The 19,882-nt window shown below is 45.2% G+C and overlaps 1 protein-coding gene across 3 annotated transcripts in view; it reads left to right on the top strand.

Moving 5' to 3' along the window:
* CSMD3 (CUB and Sushi multiple domains 3) overlaps positions 1-19,882 on the top strand; it is a 426,461-nt gene that overhangs the window by 210,444 nt on the left and 196,135 nt on the right. For all 3 annotated transcript variants that reach the window (XM_078855831.1, XM_078855830.1, XM_078855832.1), the window contains exons 9-10: positions 3,006-3,130; positions 14,707-14,828. In XM_078855831.1, coding sequence (XP_078711957.1) covers positions 3,006-3,130; positions 14,707-14,828 — 247 coding nt within the window. The remainder of the gene's footprint in view (positions 1-3,005; positions 3,131-14,706; positions 14,829-19,882) is intronic.

Raw genomic sequence — 19,882 nt, 5'->3', positions numbered from 1 at the left:
ATAAAACTTTTTGGGGGGTTTTCTCCTTTGGCTGCCATTCTTACTAGTGTTGATCATTGGCCATCACCTCCCCATTGAATAATTTAATCCTGAGGTCTGATGGTGAGCAGAAGCATAACAGTCATGGTCACTATGTGCCGCCCAACTGCACATGCTTATGCAAAGGCACCGACAAATGAGACTGAGAGATCATGGCGATGGTGGAAGCACATTTGAAGCCAGCACCTTCAGAAATCTGCAGTTTTCAAAATTGCTCAATGTCATGGTGACAGCATTGTGCACTATATTGCTAAAGTACGCCACCTGTCAGAGCACTGTAACATTCATGACACCCTTCAAATCATTCTGCTGGACCGTCTTGCATGAGGAGTGAAGGATGCAGTGCTGCAATGCCATCTCCTTTCTAAGCCAGAGTTGACATTTGAAGCAGCCCTGGATGATGGTGATAGCTGCAGAAAGTGTTGGCATAGGGTCCAATGAATGGTGTTCAACAGCTGTCTTCATCTGCTCGCTGGGGGCAGATGGACTCCACTTGGGAACAGGGTGAAGGACAGCAGAGAAATGGATAAAAGCCCCTTTTATCACTGTGAAGCAGACTACATTCTGGATCCATACCACTTCATTATGGAAGTATGCCATATCTGCATAAAGATGAGAAGTAATTAGTGGGAGTGGAAGGAATGTGGTGACACGCTCGCTAAAGGGACATGGAACACCACCATCAAAGGTCCCAAAGAGGCACATGCGCTGTGGCAGACGATTCAGCAGGCATTGGGCACGCGTCCTGGCTGATCGTCATCAGTGACACAGACGTGGGCCAGTGGCTGTGTCAGTTCCACTCAAATATACGTATCTCGACATGGAAATTGATTCAGGCTCAGTATTTTAATCAACAGTGACTAGATGTGCAGACGTGTGTTTTGGACAAAACGTAAATATGGCACATTTTCAGCCGCTGGACTTTCAAGCTGCAAGCATTGGTCACATGACGTTCTCGACATCTTTGGGCAAATTGAAATAAAGGCAAAAATTCAGGGGATGATACACAAGCATGCCTCCCAATGCTTGTCATGGTGGGAAAAGGAGCAAGCCACCTGCATTGTAATTTAGTTCAAGCATTCAATATCAGCATCTCTGGTATTCCGTTCCTGAATACAGATGCCCTGGATGACCCGCTGAAACAACATGCTGTCGTCTCTGAAGAACTAGGTACCTTTTGCGGTCCAGCCATGAAGATTGAGATAGAACCAAATATAGCATGACTCTTCTTGAATAGTGGGACATTTATAGCCAAAGGTTGATCGAGCTTTGGATGGCCATAGCACACACCAGATGCAGCATTCATCACACATACATACAAACTACTGTATCAATCAGAATCTTAAAAGATAAATGTCAACTACCAATCACGAATCTCAATGTGATCCACCAATAATTACCTGCAAAACACTGGATTATGGATCTGCAGCACAGCTTCGTACAGGAGAACAGTTGGTAATAGGTTTTTCCCCTTTTATCTGGCAACAAAACAGGTGTTATAATCTTAAAACACCAAACGGATTTTTTTTACAAGGAATCATGTCTACATTAACCACAGTGTTTGTGGTCAGGAGGTCCCATGATGTAGATGCTCACCCCAAGCTCTCGTTACTCTGATAGTGCATTGTTTTTGGGCTGTACGCCTTTTGGCGTCCTCTGGTCTAACACCGTTTGAGACGAGGCTCAAAAGAAAGCTGTTTCTGGTGTGGACAAATCAGTTTCAACAACAATGCATATATTATCAGAGTATGTGTTTTTGTTTGCGTTCTGACCACAAGCAGTGTGGTTAATGTAAACACGATTCCTTGTAAAAGGTTTCAGTTTGGTGTTTTAACATCTTAACACCTGTTTTGTTGCCAGATAAAAGGGGAAAACCTGTTGTCATATTTTGGTACTGGCAAAGGAGGTCCCATGAAGGAAAACAGTTATAATTGTTTTCCGAATCAAACCTCGACTCTAACTGGCCATCAATTCGAATAATAAATAGTATGAAAATAATCGATTCACAAATTAAATAATTACTCCGACATCCTTTATCAAACCTGCTATTAGACATACGGAAAATTAATTATTTCTAATTTCAAATCATCATTTGCAAATTTTTTTCCATGACTAGATTTAGAAAAAAAATCTTCTTTTTCACCAATCAGGATATTGTTCATGTGATATTGGTCATGTGACAAGTCAGAGATCACCCTGGTCAGGCCAATTTGCCAAACCAACTCTGATGTTTGCTGAAAAAAACTGCATCGATCGGATTTGCAAGTAAACCGAAAGTACACCTCTTATGATCGCTCAAAAATGGCTGTAATCATTGTATGGGCACTTTCATATTTAATTATGATTTTTAAAAATGCTTATGAGTACTTGTTGATGTGTGTTCTTTGTGCGTATTTAAATTGGTATATAGGTACAATGAGTTACCATTGACATGTTGATTATGCTCCAAATATTGTGGAAAATTATCATAATAGATGGCCTTGATTTGGTTTGGGGAAAAAAAGGAATTGTAATTATCATTCAATATATGGGGTACATTATACACGTGGAAAACTCCATTCAGTGAGATCGGGGTGAGTCTTGCAGAGAAGAAGCTTAGTATGCTATCTGTGCCACAGTGGCAAAGAAAAAAACAATGTAAGCATGCTACCAGTTGTTACAGCTCAGAGTGTGTCCAGTGATCGAGAGTCAAGCCTTTACCAAAAAAGGTTAATTGGTTTGGAGAATACTGCTCCCAGATCCCACCGTCCTTTTGATTTTAAACCATTTGTATGCAGCCCACCTAGACTATGTTCTGTGGAAGTTGACTGGATTTCAAATGAGGGGAATCGGATTTGGGAAATCCGCCTAACAGCATTCTGTCTTTCATTTTTAAGCTCCTGTGCTCTGAGTTTCCATGTTATCCTTGTATAAACACTGACTGCCCTGTTATTGTTGCTTGCACTTTCCATTCTTTATCATTCCAGGCTCGGAGCAATAGTTCAGTTTTCCTGCAAGGAAGGTTACATGCTTCAGGGCTCCAGCAGCATCCTGTGCCAGAAGGTCAATGATGTTTTTGCTGCATGGAGTGATAGCAGACCACTGTGCAAGGGTAAGACTTTTAATTACAGCACAATCCATTCTCCTGACACCCAAAATGTTTGCTTGGCCTCCGTGTCACATTCTGCCTCCGCAGTTACCGGCAAGTAATTTAAGAACAGATGTTTCTTTTTCCGTTTTTCCTATTGCCCTAAAGTAAATCCGTCCTGTGTTTGCATTTGCACCAAAAAAGTCTGTAAAGCAAACCAATGCAAACGTGGAAAGTGAACTTGAATTTTCAGGCTTCAATACACATATTTACACGCTTTTTGAAAATTATTTCACAAAGCAGCTAACGATATACACACAGTATTAGTGCTTTCCCAATCAAGCAAGTGTGGGGAAGTGGTCATCTGCTGCTCATAGCCCTAAGCCAGTCGTGGAAATTCCACATTCCTATTTATTTACTTACTTTAAACAGTTGCAGTGCGCAGGCCCAAATGCCCAAAACGTCAAACGCCTAGCAACAAATGGCACTATCATAGTTGTAATAGCTACGTGTGAACACATTTCTTGATTTGAGCAAGGTTGAAATAGCTTTGGGGAAAATAGACGATGGGAGGGAATTCTAAAGCGGAGCAGTGCGAGGTAGAGAGAGAGTAGTGCTGTGACCTGCAGTGTGGTGGTTGGGCACAGTGTGGTTGAGACGGACAGCCAGTCCGGCAGACCCGATTCCTCAAACATGAGTCGGGGAATCAATGAGCGAAGTTCACGGGAACAGTAACCATGGCAGTAGCAATAGAAGAGCGATGGTCGCAACTCATTGCATGCAAAGTGTTTGCCATAGATGAACTACAATAACTTGCTGATCTCGTCAAGGAGCATAAACCACAATGCGAACTCCAGTCATTCTCGCAGCGGGTTTTTGGCTAGACATGAAATGAAGATGCTCTTTCTTTTGCACTTTGAAATCTAGATTAAACACTCATGGCTATAGAACTGCCTTTTGTCTTTCGTTTGTTATCCTTTCCCCGCACCTCCGATTTGCATGGTTGGCTATGTATGGTGCGAAATAAGTTCAACATACATACATAGAAGAAGGTGACCCACAATCTGTGAGTGAGTGAGGAAATTAGTGAGTGCTGGATCATCACTCAACTTTACTGCAATATATTGAATTCCACCTAGTATAATGAGGTGGGAACTGGATGCTCCACTCCAAATATGTGACACCAGTTTGCCAACTTTGGCTGGATTTGTGCTCTATATGAGAGCAGTATTTTTTCAGAATTAAAGGGAGAATAGGGAACAAATTGTAGTCTCCTGATGGAAAGTCACACTGTCTTACCCCTTAGGCACCCAACCATAGTTTACAAGTTTAAGATCATCATAAAATACCTATGCATATGCATAGTTCTAGATTTGAAGCTTTCGTGACTGCAAGGATTCATATTCTTAGGTTTTTTCGGTAAAGTCACGTAGGTAAAAAATTAAAATTAAACAAAAGTAAAATAAAATAAAAATCACGACGTTTCGGAGGCAACACAAGCTTCCGTCTTCAGCAAGCGTGCTGTGGCGGTTCCACCTGAAGACAGAAGCTTGTGTTGCCTCCGAAACGTCGTGATTTTTTTTATTTTATTTTACTTTTATTAATTTTTATTTACATTTTTTACCTACGTGACTTTACCGAAAAAAACCTAAGAATATGCATAGTTACGTGCAGAATACTTAAGCTATTTATTTTGGAATTAAGGTATTGGTTTTTGGTATATACTGTCTTTAATTAATAATGCCCTAGCCAATTATGTTTTGATGAATTATATTTTAATAATGTGGTATTATTAAGCAATCGTGCCTCAATTCGACACGCAGCTTGTTTCTTTTTTAAAGAGATGATTTGATGACACATTCATTATTCAAGTAAAACTACTCGATGACTTTCATGAGTTAAAATAAAAGACAGAATAAACAAAAAATACCTCCATGCACAATATAGTGTTCAGCGCTATGCCCAGTCACCGTTTCATCTCATGTGCTTATTATCACACACTGCACTTGGTACTAATTCAAGGCTGAGTCGATCTCTGAGAGGCACAGGACTAGCTGTGGCCAGGATTATCGGGCTTAACCACATCACCACTACGAACCACTGCACCACTACTTCTCACACAAACACACTTGCACAAGACCCAGACCATCTTAAAAACTACCTTTAGGCCAGATGTGGCTTCTCTGTTCCCTCGCCTTAATCGCTTAGGAACCTCTCCATCATCGTGACACTGCTATGTACAATTAGCCCATTAATTTGTTCCAGTCAATTAAACAGCTGAAAATGCGACCTATTCAAGATTCAAGGTCACATACTAGTCTAAAATAGTTAATGAGACATCAAACAACTCCCTAAAAAAATCAAGCTTCATGAACAAAAAAATATATAGAATTGTACTGAATGATATTGTACAATCCCTGGATACTGCAGAAATATCACTCAAGTGCAAATAGATACAAAAAGAGGAAATATATATGAATGCTAAAACTTAATTTCCATATCACACAGATGACCTATGCATTTAACATTCAGTTATTTTCCATACATGGTATGAGGGTCTTAACATCCACTTAATGATAGACAGTGAGTTTAGGAGGAGTATCTTTACCAGAGACAGGATTACACACATGTACAGCTGCTGGGCTATCCAGCTAAAATGAACTCTGGGTTTTCCTTTCGATTTAAAGCTTTCGTGACTGCAGGGATTCATCTTCTTGGTTCTTTCGGTAAAGTCACGTAGAAGGGAAGTCATAAAATAATAAAAATAAAAAAGACCTGGTCTTCACCTGAGGACGGGAGACAGCTGTCTCCCCGACAGACCTGGTCTTCACCTGAGGACGGCTGCTTGCGTTGTGGCCGAAACGTCGTGAGAATTATTTTATCATGTTTTATTTTTATTATTTTATTACTTCCCTTCTACGTGACTTTACCAAAAGAACCAAGAAGATCTGGGTTTTCCATTACAATGTTATGCGCTACAATTGTGTGTTAACGACTATATATTGTGTTTATCTGGTTGTTTGAAAGGCATGCATCAATATAATGTTATATGCAGAACTGCCTCCATTATTATTATAAATACAACATGTAATTTATGGTTAAAAGATAACATAATCTTTGTACTTTTTTGACAGAAATTATTGTGTAGGAATGTTAACTGAAACAACGTTCCAAATAAAACATCCACTTATTTAATAGAATGCAAGAGAACTCGAAACAATCATTTTAAAATGTCAGATTGAACATAATACCTCTGGCTCATATATGGAATGTGATTACAGTTTACTCTTCTGCTGGCTGAGATGGCAAAGCTATCAAATGTAATGCTCCAGAAAAGGCAATTTTGAATAGCCTTGTTTAATATAGTAACGGTGTTATTACACAAGACAAGAATCAAAAAGCAGTACAAACATTGCGCAAGCCAATTAGTATGTAGTTGTTATAAATGTGCTATGTTCCGTATTGTGTAAGCTACGCCAAAAGGACCATATATTTTATTTATTGCCCTCAATGTAAATGTTTTAAATAAAAAGTCTGGTTAATCAAATTAATGCCGCATTAGCTTGCAACTCATTAACTTTTGTGTTAATGTTATTGCAGTATTAATCTGTAAAACTATATAATACTAATTTAAACAATATTAACAACTATGGCTTAAAGTTTTGAACAGTGTATTGCCATGTGTTGACAAAAAGTTGACTTATTGACTCTTAAAAGAAATCGTATAAATAATAAATTAAAAGCCATTCGTGTGTAATAAAGGATTCGACCACGATCTCTGGCTCAGTGTCCTTTATTTGGTCCGTACTGTATTACCCACACGGCTGTCTCCTCTTTGCTTAGTCCCCACCGTGCTGGCTCCGATGTCTCTCTCTTCTCCACCAGCAGCCCCTCTGTTGGCCTCTGTCGCTCCTGTAGCCCCCACAGCAGCTCCGCTGCTGTTACTCACTCTCAGCCCCCTTGGCTGTAATCGCTGCTGCTCTTCTCGCTCTTGCTTACTCCGCAGCTCTGACAGCCTCGTGCTGTCTCGCCTCCTCGTCGCTCCTGCGACTCTTGGCAGCCACACCGCTGCCTCTCACACACAGCCTTACTGCCTATTTCTATCTGCAGCTTTACACCTCCCAGTAGCTCCCTACTGTTCCCGGGGTTGGCTCCCGCTCCGACGGTGCCCCCTCGGCTCGTACGCCCGCGTGGCCCCACACCTTTCCATTCACACCCCGACTGACTTCTCTTTCCGGTTTACCCGCTTAAGGACCTCAACCTTTCACCCACGTCACCTGGCTCCGCCTCCTCGTGACGTCACATCCGGAAGGTCGCTTTCGCCCGCATTACACCACCCTCCCCCATAGAAAAAACCCAGCCGACCTCGGCTGAACAATACCAAAGCGTAATGCGGTGAACCGACCTTCCCCCTCAAAGGACACTAAGCATGCAATATAACAACAAGAACAACAACACAAGTAACATCGACGAACGTACGAAAGCATGCGATAAATACGACGGCAAGAACAAGAACAATAACAACATACAATCAACGAAACGTAAGTGATTTGGAACGAGTGCGGGTCGCCGGCCCGTCCCGAACGGTCGGCGGCCCACTTGTAGAACGGGGACGCGATGGAACACGAGGAATGACAGGGGGTAAATCCCCTGCTGCGATTGGAAGTCCACCGACGTCTCGTGTCCCTGACGAATCAGTCTTGGTCGTGTTCCGCGAATGCGCCTGCAGCGGGGTCGGAAGGGTTGCAGGGCTCGAAGGTCCCGCAGCCCTGGCAGGCGCCCTCCGAACAGGCCCACTCCTCCCCCGTGGTGTCACGGTCGGCCTGTCTGGAACAGGTACGACAGACGCTCTAGCAAGATCAATGGACGCCGGCGGGGAAGAGTCAGAGTCAGCAGCAACAGACCCCGGCAAGGCAACATTGGGAGATGACGCATCACGTAGGGGAGCAACATATGGTTTCAACCGCGACGTATGAACAAACCAACGGCGAGACCCAATCTGAACGCGCGCCGACTGTGGATTGGGAACCTCAATGAGGCGCACAGGACCATGCCAAGGTTTGTGCAATTTAGGAGAGGGCCCCGGCCGCACCTGCGGACAATGGAGCCAGGCCAGGTCACCAACCTTCCAGGGGCACTCCCCCTCAGACCGCCGAGCATACCGCTCGTTCCGGGCCTGGGCTTTGGCCGTAGCCACGCGGGCGTTTTCCCGCGCCTCCGTAACCCGGCGAACCGTGTCCTGAATGTATTCAGGGAGTGGTTTACGAGGTCCCTTCACCCCAGTACCCAATTGCACATCCACCGGAGGCACGTTTTCCCGACCATACATAAGGTAAAACGGCGAATACCCTGTAGCCGCATGGGGCGTCATCCTGTACGCCGAAAGCACTCCGGGGATGTGCAGATCCCAATCTGATTGCTGTTCACTCACAGTATGGCAAAGCATGGCAGACAATGTCCTGTTCAGCCGCTCAACCATACCATCCGTCTGCGGATGGTATGGGGATGTCCGTATTTTCTTAGTCCCAAGGCCCGCACACACTTCAGCCAATAATTTAGAAGAGAAATTTCGGCCCTGGTCCGTGAGGAGTCTCTCAGGCGCCCCCTTGTCCATAATGTACCCAAACAAAAATGCGTCGGTGATGGCCGCGGCCGACTGATTGGGCAACGGCCAGGCCATCGGCCAACGGGAGAGATACTCAACCCCTACCAGCAAATATTTATTTCCCCTCGCCGATGGTGGGAAGGGTCCCAATATGTCCAGTGCCACCAATTCATTGACTCTAGACACCTGAATCGACTGGAGAGGCGGCACGTAAGGATGTTTAGGCGGCTTACGCCGGGCGCATTCAGGGCACGCGCGCACGTGCCCTACGACATCTGTCGCCATGCCGTGCCAAAAATAATGACGTTGTAACGTCAACAAAGTCTTCTGCACCCCTAAATGCAATAGTGTGTCACAATGGAGAGTTCTAATCAACTCAAATCGCAAGGACGTTGGTACCACCACACGCCAGCTTTCCTGGAACCTTTCTCGCCACATAAGCAGACCATCTCGGAGAGCGGTTCGCGGCCCCACAGCCGAACTCGGACTCCCATTGTCCCTCATAGACCGCTTCCGCATGGACAATAACGACTCGTCCATCATCTGTTCCCGAATCCAGACAGACCGCGGCAGATTTAAAACCCCGTCAGTCGGTCCGGGTTCCATCGGAGTATCCGACTTCTCGACGGCCAACGTAAGCGGCTGAGGGGGGTTTAAAATCGGCGAACACCTATACGTCCCCGACGTACATTTACAAGGGGCGCGCCCTGGTAATCTGGAAAGTGCGTCAGCGTTCGCATGGCGCACTCCCTTCCGATGTTGAATTTGGAAGGAAAATTCCTGCAGCGTGTCCAACCAACGTGCCCACTGTCCCGATGGCTGGTCCATTTTAAGTGCATATTGCAAGGCCGCATGATCCGTACGCACAATAAAAGAACGACCGTAAAGGTACGGTCAAAATTGCCGTAGGAAAAAAACAACCGCCAAAAGTTCTCTACGAGTGACACAGTAGCGTGTTTCCGCAGGCGACAAGACTCGGCTACCATACGCCACGACGCGCTCTACGCCCCCTTTAGACTGTGATAATACCGCCCCAATACCTGTGTCACTCGCGTCCGTATCAAGAATGAAAGGGCGATCAAAATCGGGATAATCCAATGTCGGGGCCGTAGCCAATAGATCACGCAGACTCCGAAAGGCCGCCTCTTCCGGCTCTCCCCAAACAAATTTCCGTCCTTTACCCGTAAGGAGATGCAAGGGCCTCGCAATCGTCGCAAACCCCGGCACAAATCTTCGGTAATACGAGGCAAATCCCAAAAACCGCCGAACATCCCCCACGGAGGCCGGAGTCGGCCAATCCCGGACACACGCCGTCTTTTCCGGATCCGTGGACACCCCCTCTGCACTCACAATGTGCCCCAAATAACGGACGGACCGTTGCAGTAGGTGGCATTTCTTTGGTTTGAATTTCAAATTGGCAGAGCGCATCCTCGTGAACACTGTCTCCAGCCGCGTTAAATGTTCCTCAAATGTGCGGCTGAACACAATAATATCGTCCAAATATATAAGACACGTCTCCCACTGCAACCCCGTCAAAACGAGCTCCATCAATCTTTGAAATGTAGCAGGGGCCGCATTCAATCCCATCGGGAGGCAGTTGAATTGAAATAACCCCTGCGGCGTACGGAATGCGGTTTTCTCCCGTGAGGACTCGTCAAGGGGAAGCTGCCAAAATCCCGAAGAGAGGTCCAGTGTGGAAAAGAACTTAGCCCCCGACAATGCGTCAAGGGAGTCGTCCATACGCGGCAGGGGATACGCATCTGCCACCGATATCTTATTCAATTTCCGGAAATCAACACAAAATCGCAAGTTGCCATCCTTTTTCTTAACCAAGACCACAGGAGCGCCCCATGGGCTGTTAGATGGCGATATAATGTCCGCAGCCAACATGTCTTCCACCGCCCCCCGAACGTGTTCTCGCTCCGCTGGACTCATCCGATGCGAATTTAATCGAATAGGGGCAGCGTCGCCCGTCTCAATGTGATGGGAAAGCAACGATGTGCGTCCCAAATCCAAATCATCGGAGCTGAACACATCCGAATACGTCAGCAACAATTTACGCAGCGCATCACGTTGCCCCACGGACAGGGAAGAATTTTCGTCACATAAGGTAGCGATCCAACGATTATCCGAACCCCTTGGCTCGGAAACACCAGCGACCACTCCTCGGCGATGCGGACAATCGCGCGTCGCAAACGCCGTAGTGGCATGTGCCACAACCGTACCGGCCGGAACACGGATGTTTTCCACCCCCGCATTAAGCACCTGTAAAAACGGTAATTGATCCGGCCGGACGATGGTCTGTGCCCCAACTAACGCCAACCCTGTTGTTATCGTGGCGGATGGCGACAACAAGACCCCTACTGCTCCTAGCCGATTGGGCAGGGGCTTCCGATACCGCAAGGGTATAAGCATCTGTGAACCAGGTGGGATGTCCACAGATGCGACGGACAGCGCCTGCACCTGTACGGCCGAAGCAGGTCGCCCCCAGGGCGACGGCAGAAACGAGATTCGACGGCCCCCCGGCAATTCAATACAATTTTCATTGATTTTAATCAAAATGGGCATCTTAGCCAAAAAATCCGTGCCTAGTAAGCAAGGAACCGCCAAAGATCTCGATATTAACACAACGCCCGAAGCCGACACATCCCCAATAGATATCTTAGCATCCACCTGGCCCACGATACCCATACTACCCCCGTTCGCAGCGACGCACGACCCATAAACCGGACGCACAGCCCCCGGCGGAATGCCCAACAGATGGAAAATGACATCCGATATAATAGTCGCAGACGCTCCCGAGTCGACCAAAATGCGCACGTCCACACCTTGTATAGACCCCGGTACAGTGGACGAACCCGTAGCGGCCGCGACAACTCTCCGTGCCAATTTGCGCCACTGCGTAACTGAACGACAAGGCCCCGTCGATGGCCTTTCTTTAACAACAACAATAGGATCGCGCAACACAGGTGGTGGGTGAGGTGTAAAGCCTTGCCGGGTGTCTGGTGCGTGCCGACATGCCTGTTTCGGAGGTTCCTTGGTCGGCTTGTCCGGTGTTGTGGCCTCCTGCTGCGGCGGACCCGGAAAGTGGGCCCAGCAATCCCTGGCGTAATGGCCCCTACGGCCGCAGCGGAAGCAATCGGCATCGTTGCGCCGAAGCGCAGGTCTTGCATCCCGACGGCCCCGTTCCGATGGCGTAGCGCGCGGCCCCGGCCTTCCGCGTCCCGACCATGGAGAGGAGGCGGCCGTCAGCTCCCGAGGACCCCGCTCATCCGGCACATAGATCGCCTTTGTGGGGTCCCACCCCATCGCGCCTCCTTCCTTGACGGGCCCACCCGTCCATGCCGCCACTTGCTTCCAGCGACGGAGATTAAACTGCGCATCCAGACACTTTGCTGCCGCCCTGGACGTGAGCTTCTCATGCCCACACACAGGCATGGGGATCCCCAGATCCCGAGACAGCTCCAGCATTTTTCCCAATATGAGAGGCTCGAGCAGATCCTGTGGCGTCTCAGGATATGCTGCCATGGCCAGCTCCAACACCGCACCCCTGAACGCCACGGGCGATTCTTCGGGTGCTCGTTGTCGTTGAGCGAATCGCCGATGCGCGTCGTCAGGTGGCTCATAGGCGTCGGCCATTTCCTCAAAAACTCCACATAAAGTCTTCTTCTTATCGGCCGTTATGGAGCGGAAAAAGCGAACAGATTCGTCGTCCAGTAGAGTCGGCAACACTTCCAAAGCCTCCGCATCGGTCCATCTTGCTGAACGAACCGCCGCCAAAAATCGGCAGGCGAAAGCGCTCCAATCGCCCCCGATAGAGAATTCCTTAACTGTAGTAAGGTGGCGACTCCGACTCCTCTTTACGCCGTCTTCCAATGATGGTTGTTCTGGAGGCAAATTCAAAATGGCGTCGGCCCGCGGCGTGGCCAAGATGGCGGTTTGGCGCCGCGGAGCGCGCAAGATGGCGTCTTCTTGCCGCGTGGCTAATGGCGGCGGCAGGGCAGGCAACGTGGCGGCCCGTGGAGCACCTTCTCCTTCCGCCGTCGTCCTTGGCGTAACGAGGTGACATAGATGCGCCAGGACGTCCCTGAGTGTCTCCAGTTGTTCTGCCACCTGTTGCCATCTTTGATCAGCGTCCGATGTTGTTGACGGACCCGCCATCGCGCCGACATCTTCCACGCCCGTCCCCGTGCTCGCCTCAGCAGGGCTCTCCTCCACCACCCCAGCAGAATCCGTGGTCGGAGGGAATTCGTCGTCGTCGGACGAAGAAGCCGATGCTGGCGCCGGAGGAATTTTCTTCCTTACTTGCTTAGACATGCCGTTTCACTTCTGACACCAGTGTAATAAAGGATTCGACCACGATCTCTGGCTCAGTGTCCTTTATTTGGTCCGTACTGTATTACCCACACGGCTGTCTCCTCTTTGCTTAGTCCCCACCGTGCTGGCTCCGATGTCTCTCTCTTCTCCACCAGCAGCCCCTCTGTTGGCCTCTGTCGCTCCTGTAGCCCCCACAGCAGCTCCGCTGCTGTTACTCACTCTCAGCCCCCTTGGCTGTAATCGCTGCTGCTCTTCTCGCTCTTGCTTACTCCGCAGCTCTGACAGCCTCGTGCTGTCTCGCCTCCTCGTCGCTCCTGCGACTCTTGGCAGCCACACCGCTGCCTCTCACACACAGCCTTACTGCCTATTTCTATCTGCAGCTTTACACCTCCCAGTAGCTCCCTACTGTTCCCGGGGTTGGCTCCCGCTCCGACGGTGCCCCCTCGGCTCGTACGCCCGCGTGGCCCCACACCTTTCCATTCACACCCCGACTGACTTCTCTTTCCGGTTTACCCGCTTAAGGACCCCAACCTTTCACCCACGTCACCTGGCTCCGCCTCCTCGTGACGTCACATCCGGAAGGTCGCTTTCGCCCGCATTACACGTGTAAAACTTCAAATGACCTGCTATGTTATGTACTGCAGTAAAAAAGAGTTACGGGAAAGTACAAACACGACCACAGACAGTTGTTAAGGAAATCAAAAAGAGGAAGAAGAAAATCAATACCTGAGCTCTAATCTGAAGCAGACTCCATTATCACTCTAACCTTTAGTTCCAACAGTGATGGAGAAAAGGTTGCATCCACTGGACATTGCATTAGAGATGGTGTGGAGCAATTTAAATCTTGTTCGCCATTGTCTCTTGTGATTTATTTTCGACTCACATTGAATAACTTCATGACAATTGAGACATTGCTGAAATGAGAGTGCGGAAGGACAGTGTCTTTTCTTCTACGTGATGTTTACTGATCGCAAACTATCATAGGATGAGTTGGACCATGTGAGCAGTGCGTGATTTGAAACCACGGGGGGGAAGGGCGGGGGGTTCTAATATTAGGATATCTTTCATTAAATAACAATTGAAGTCGTGACATAAAAACCATGGTAACTTTTTCACTGGGACAACTGAGGTTTAAATAAACGGGACTCCAATTCACTTTCATACGTAGCCAATTTACATCACCAATGCAATATTTGTTCTCAAATCACTGGCATATTCACATTGGAGTGTACTGCAAGTGCACTGAATTACGTTCATATCAGTTTCACTTTTCAACTGCATAGGCAGGGGTTAATGCATATATAAATAAAAAAATTCAAATAATAAATGAATATTGCATATGCTCTGTATTATAATCGTATATACTCGTACTGTTTTTGTATTGTTCACTTGTATTCAAAACCATTGTCACAAAAATTGGTTGATTCTCCTCTGGACATAAAAACAATCCACTCCCTTCTATTAGTTGTATTCAACCACTGATGTTATTTATTCAAACTGTGTACACATGTGCATCGTTCGTTCTTTTTACCCTGTTAACATCAATACCGGTCAAGCTCATATACTCTGAATGCACATTCAAGGCAACATCTTAACACACCTTTACGACAACCCCTGGGAAAGGCGAAGTGAAAATATGATGCATAACTATGGCCTATGGTGTCTCCTCTGTGTGCAGCTAAGACCTGCGGATCGCACTTGGAAGGCCCCAGCGGTGTCATCACCTCGCCAAACTTTCCACTGAAGTATGACAACAATGCCCAGTGCATGTGGACCATTACCGCTGTTAACCCTGGCAAGGTGAGTCGCACTCCGAGCTTACAGAAAACGAGAAGAGACGTCTTGGGTTTTTTTTACTGCACTTTGAGATATTTGACTTTCATGAATATTTGAACAACAACTCAATACGTTCGTCAATTATTCTATCCTAAATATATTAATATAGAAATAACGTGACATTTTCGGCAATGGCTCAGCATCTATCTTGCGATGAAGATGAGCCATTGCCCGAAAGATCCATAATAATTTTTTCCCACAATGTTACGTCAGTGTTATTGATGAATGTGCTGAGTTTTTGTTATTTATGCTCGTGCACGACTGCCCGTGCAATGTCACAAAAAGACATGTTTAATTTAGATTCACACATTTTGGTTGGCATGCTATTAATATGACAGATAATGGAAATATTTACCGAATAAATGTATGCATTTTACACCTCACTTTCATAACAAAGATGATCTCTGTTTTTTTAATTAAGTGTCTGTATTGACACTGTTTAGATAAAATATTTCCAACTATTGGCTCTATGAAGCCTCCAGGCAAAACATAAAATCAAAGGTTTCATATAGAAATCTAAATTGGGATCAGCAGGTAATGTTTATTGGGCCTGAACTTTTTACGAGGGTTATTTTTATTTTAACTCCTCCACAGAAACTCGGGCGTACTAATGTTCGACATCATACGCAATAACTGGTAGTGGTCAAATAAATCATAATGAAAGAGATGATTTGAAAAAAGGGGAGGAAAATATTGCCTATTCCTGTGCACTCCATTTGAAATATCACATACAATGCAAACATTCCACTTATTGTAATGTAATGATTTTAATGGTATCAGGCTGTATGGCTGAATAATTGCATTTATCTTTACAAAGAATACTGTGGTCTAAGAAGCAAATATTAATCCAATTATTATTATGTAACACATTATAAAGGAATGATAAACATCGTATAATGCTGCTGCTTCAGTGCAAACTTAATCCATACTCAAACAATATAATATCAGCTGCAAAAACAAGTATCAGAGTCGTCCTTGGATTTTTTTTCCACTTGAAGCGAAGAAAAGTAATATCTGTAATACACCAGTGTAGTGAGCTACCTTTCAGAGTGTCTTGAATAATGTTACAGGATCACTTCCCAAGGTGTCAGCATTGCTGCATTGAGTTCACATTGCACATATCAACTGTGCAACATCTGTTTAATTAATCCCATCAATTCTCAAAAGCCTTGAGGTCTGGCTTTGTCGTGCAAATAAAAAAGAGGGACTCATTTGTTTGTCTTATTTTTCCTCTTCCGACTTTCTGTTTCAATGTCATATGCTATTGTTGTTCTCAAGTGTGCACTTGTGTTCATCACCAGAGCACATACTTTACTGGGAATGCAAGTAAAACATACAAAGTTTTTTATTGTATATATATTTTTTAAAGATAGCAACACTGAATGTTAATGATCCACGGTTGTGGATCGTTGGTAAGATTTCGGTGAAGATTTAATTTTAATTCTAAAACTTTCAGACACTACAACTTTGTAATGCATGACGCTAGAGTTCTATGAATTTCATAACTATATTTTGCTACAAATCATTACTACACTATACTTTTTGAAGAAAAATCGGTGTGCTGGGTGTTTTTTTTCTTACAAAAGAGAAAGCCGTAGTTTTTTTTGTGTTTTGATCTCATGACTTTTTGAAAAATTGCTAAATCTACCATTTAACTAAAATGTGGTAATGGCAAAGGTGCAGGTCTGTCTATTCTTCCTCAAGTCACTCCTCTTGTAAGGGCGTCAACGAGAGGGAGATAACCCCAAGAAAGAGTATTTGACCAATTCTTTTACACTGGCCAAACGTCTTGATGGAGATGGGAGGATCCACGCTTTATCCCAGCACACGTGACCTGGAAATTGACTAACTTTAATTCAATGAATGTGAACAGTTGGGAGATTATTATCTCTCCAAAAAATGGGGACCAGTATAACATCCTTTAACAGTGTTCGCTGCAATCCTTTAATAACTTAGCGCTAGATGTGCCTACATGCATCTTGTAAGTTGGGTGATGCTATTGTTATTGCTTTAAAATATGTATTGTTTGTACAGTAATATATTTATTTCCATCTACTAGATGATAGAATCGTCCTGTTTTACCAATTCGACTTTAACAATGTTCTTTATTTAATCATGTGCAGGCCCATTAAGATTGATTATTTCTTAATGTTCTTATTTAACAACGTCAGAGTTCATTGATATTCATTATTTCTTAATCCACCCCATGATTTCTTAAGTTACTTTATTTATCTGCATGAGAGCCCATTTAGACTTATTATTTATACATACCATTTATTTAGTCATGTGCGTTCATTGAGATTAATTATTTCTAAATGTACTTTATTTCACCATCTGAGAAAACATTGATATTATCTAGGAATATACTTTTATTTATCACGTTAGAGACGAAAAAAAAATCGTAAATCTTTTGTTTAACCATAACACCGATTCACTAAATTGTACTCCTTAATGTGATTTTAATAGCCAGAGCTCTGTTATGATTCATGCTTGATGGCCTTTGACCACGGGGGAGAGTCCACTAGTTGAAAAGGTAAACAAGGTAAAAGTGCAGGCCTTCATTTTCTTACTCGTGCCACTGCTGGCAGAAGGGCCTCCATTAACGGGCAGCTCTAGAAAACCCCCCGAGTGAGTCTTTGGCCTACTCTTCTGGAAGAGGTGGGAGTACCCTCACTTTACCCCACCATACACGAATCGAATCAGGTTAAAATGTATCGTCATTTATTATCTCCTATATTCTGTCATTAATTCAACGAGTGTCACCACGATAATATTAGTTCATTTCTTGCTTAATATCCTCCAATTAATTCAGTGAATGATAATTGAAATTTTTGTCTCGAGATATATTACATATAGTTGCTTCATTCATTAACATTATTCATCATCATTCTTAGAAGCCTATACACCAAGTAGGTTGCTAACCTGTGTGTGCAGTTGGTTATGTCCAAGTGTGAGTTTTCTCCGATCAACATGTAACCTGTTAGCTTTTGTATCTCGTATTTGGGGCTCAACCCTTGAATATTTTGGACGTCAATAATCATTGCCCATGACAAAGCTAAAGCATTTGATTTTGTCTGGCATCCCAGACTAAGCACCAGGCAGAGATGACCTTTCATATGAACTGCTGAGAGAGAAAGGCATTTGTGTGCAGGCTGCCCTGTATGACATCATTGTCTGATCCAAAGGATGAATTCCACATGATTGGAAAGATGCCCTGGTCGTCCCCCTCTTTCCGAAGTTGTTACACTGATTTAACTATCGGCGAATCTCCCTCCTCAGTGTGCCGGGGAAAGATCTGGCAAGGATTATTTAACATCGCCATGCCAGGCATGCTGAGGAGAGGCTTGCCGAGCCTCAATGTGGTTTCAGATCAGGGTGGACCTTCACAGATGCCATCTTCTCTGTCCGTCTGCTACAGTAGAGGTGTATGGAATTTCAACACCACGTAAATCGTTGCATTATTGACATGATTACAGCCTAAGATACGATCAATAGGCCAGGACTCTAGTTATTCTTCGTGTGTTCGTGGTTCCTGACCCTCTGCTCACAATCATTAAGGACCTTGACGTAGGTGGACAGGCCTGGGTAAAGCTGCGGGGCCAGGATTCAGATATATTTTCTGTTTCTTTGGGGTGCCACAGGGATGTCCTCTGGCCCATACACTATTTCACATCTGCTTTGACCACGTAGTTTGAGAAGCTTTGCATGGCTGTACCGAAGGAATTTATATCTGGTACACATAAAATGGGAGGGTGTAAAGATGCCTAGGTGTGGTTAAGGGATGGCTACCTATTGGTCAACCATATTATGTATGCGGATGATCTGGTAATTACTGCTCACTGAGAAGGAGTTGGAGATGTTACTGCTACAGCTGGAGAACGCTACCAAGAGATGATTATTTACCATCAGCCCCACGAAAATAAAGACCTGCCTGGGTATGTTGTATCATCGAATTCTCCATCCCATCCACTTCCCATGAGAGATGAGGCAGTTGTGGAGAGAGTTAAGACGTTTCTGTACCTGGGCAGTGTGCTTATGACCAACTCCAGTTTGGCAGTGAAGGTCTCACTCCGATTCAGTCGAGCATCATTATCTTTTAATCGGTTGCTGTAATGCTCCGTGGAAACTAACTGGTATATTGCTTGCGAAATGCAGAGCATTCAGGCTGGCCTGCCTATGATCCATTCTGGGTTAGACCAAACTGAATTGTGTGAGCTCACAAATTCTTAAAAGATCTGGACATATACCCATGAGTGAGTTTCTTCAGCAGGTGAGATTGTATGCCCAAGCAGCTTCTTTTTGACTGGATAGAGGGGGACAAATAGGTGCAGCATGATTTAGGTAAAAGATGTACTGCTGTGGTCCAGATGGATGTGCAGCTGATTGGACTTGCCGATGACTGGAAACAGCGGTGTTAAGATTGGCCTCAGTGGAGAAGGCTCATGAAGGATACTACTGGGAATTTGGTGGGAATAGAGGGCAAGAAGAGTGGTACTCATGACAACAAGCGGACCGGGTAGCTAAAATGCAGCAAATTGACACAGTAGGGAGTTCAGGTGGCACATCTGCCGGTCATCCCATTCAATCAACCCATGGCACCTGAATTTGTCCCATGACCTGCCAGCGAGTCTTAGCCTAGCACACGTGCCATGGTGACATTACTGCCACTTAGTGGAGAATGGCAGTTGTTGTTACACTACTATTTTGCATCTACTCTCATATGTAAGCTCGGACTTTTTGCTTGCTAAGATATAGCACCGGGCCCAGGACTTTGAAGCCACACTTGAATATGTTGGCATGTTCCTGTGTACAATTATTACGAGTGTTCGCCTCTACCTACAATTATTTTGCAACTTTTTAATCCTGGGTTCGTATTCTGTTTTTGATGTTGTCAGCTTGTTCAATTAGGCCTTGGGAGAGAAATGCATAGCTGTCAAATGAATCCCTTGTGAATATGTATGGAATTGAAGTTTGTTTGCGCATCTTTTAACCAACAATCTGCCTCGTCTAGTAATTTT

The sequence above is a fragment of the Lampetra fluviatilis genome, chromosome 4 (genome assembly GCF_964198595.1).
Source record: "Lampetra fluviatilis chromosome 4, kcLamFluv1.1, whole genome shotgun sequence".
NCBI classification, from domain to species: Eukaryota; Metazoa; Chordata; class Hyperoartia; order Petromyzontiformes; family Petromyzontidae; genus Lampetra; species Lampetra fluviatilis.
This window is presented reverse-complemented; position numbering and strand designations above follow the sequence as displayed.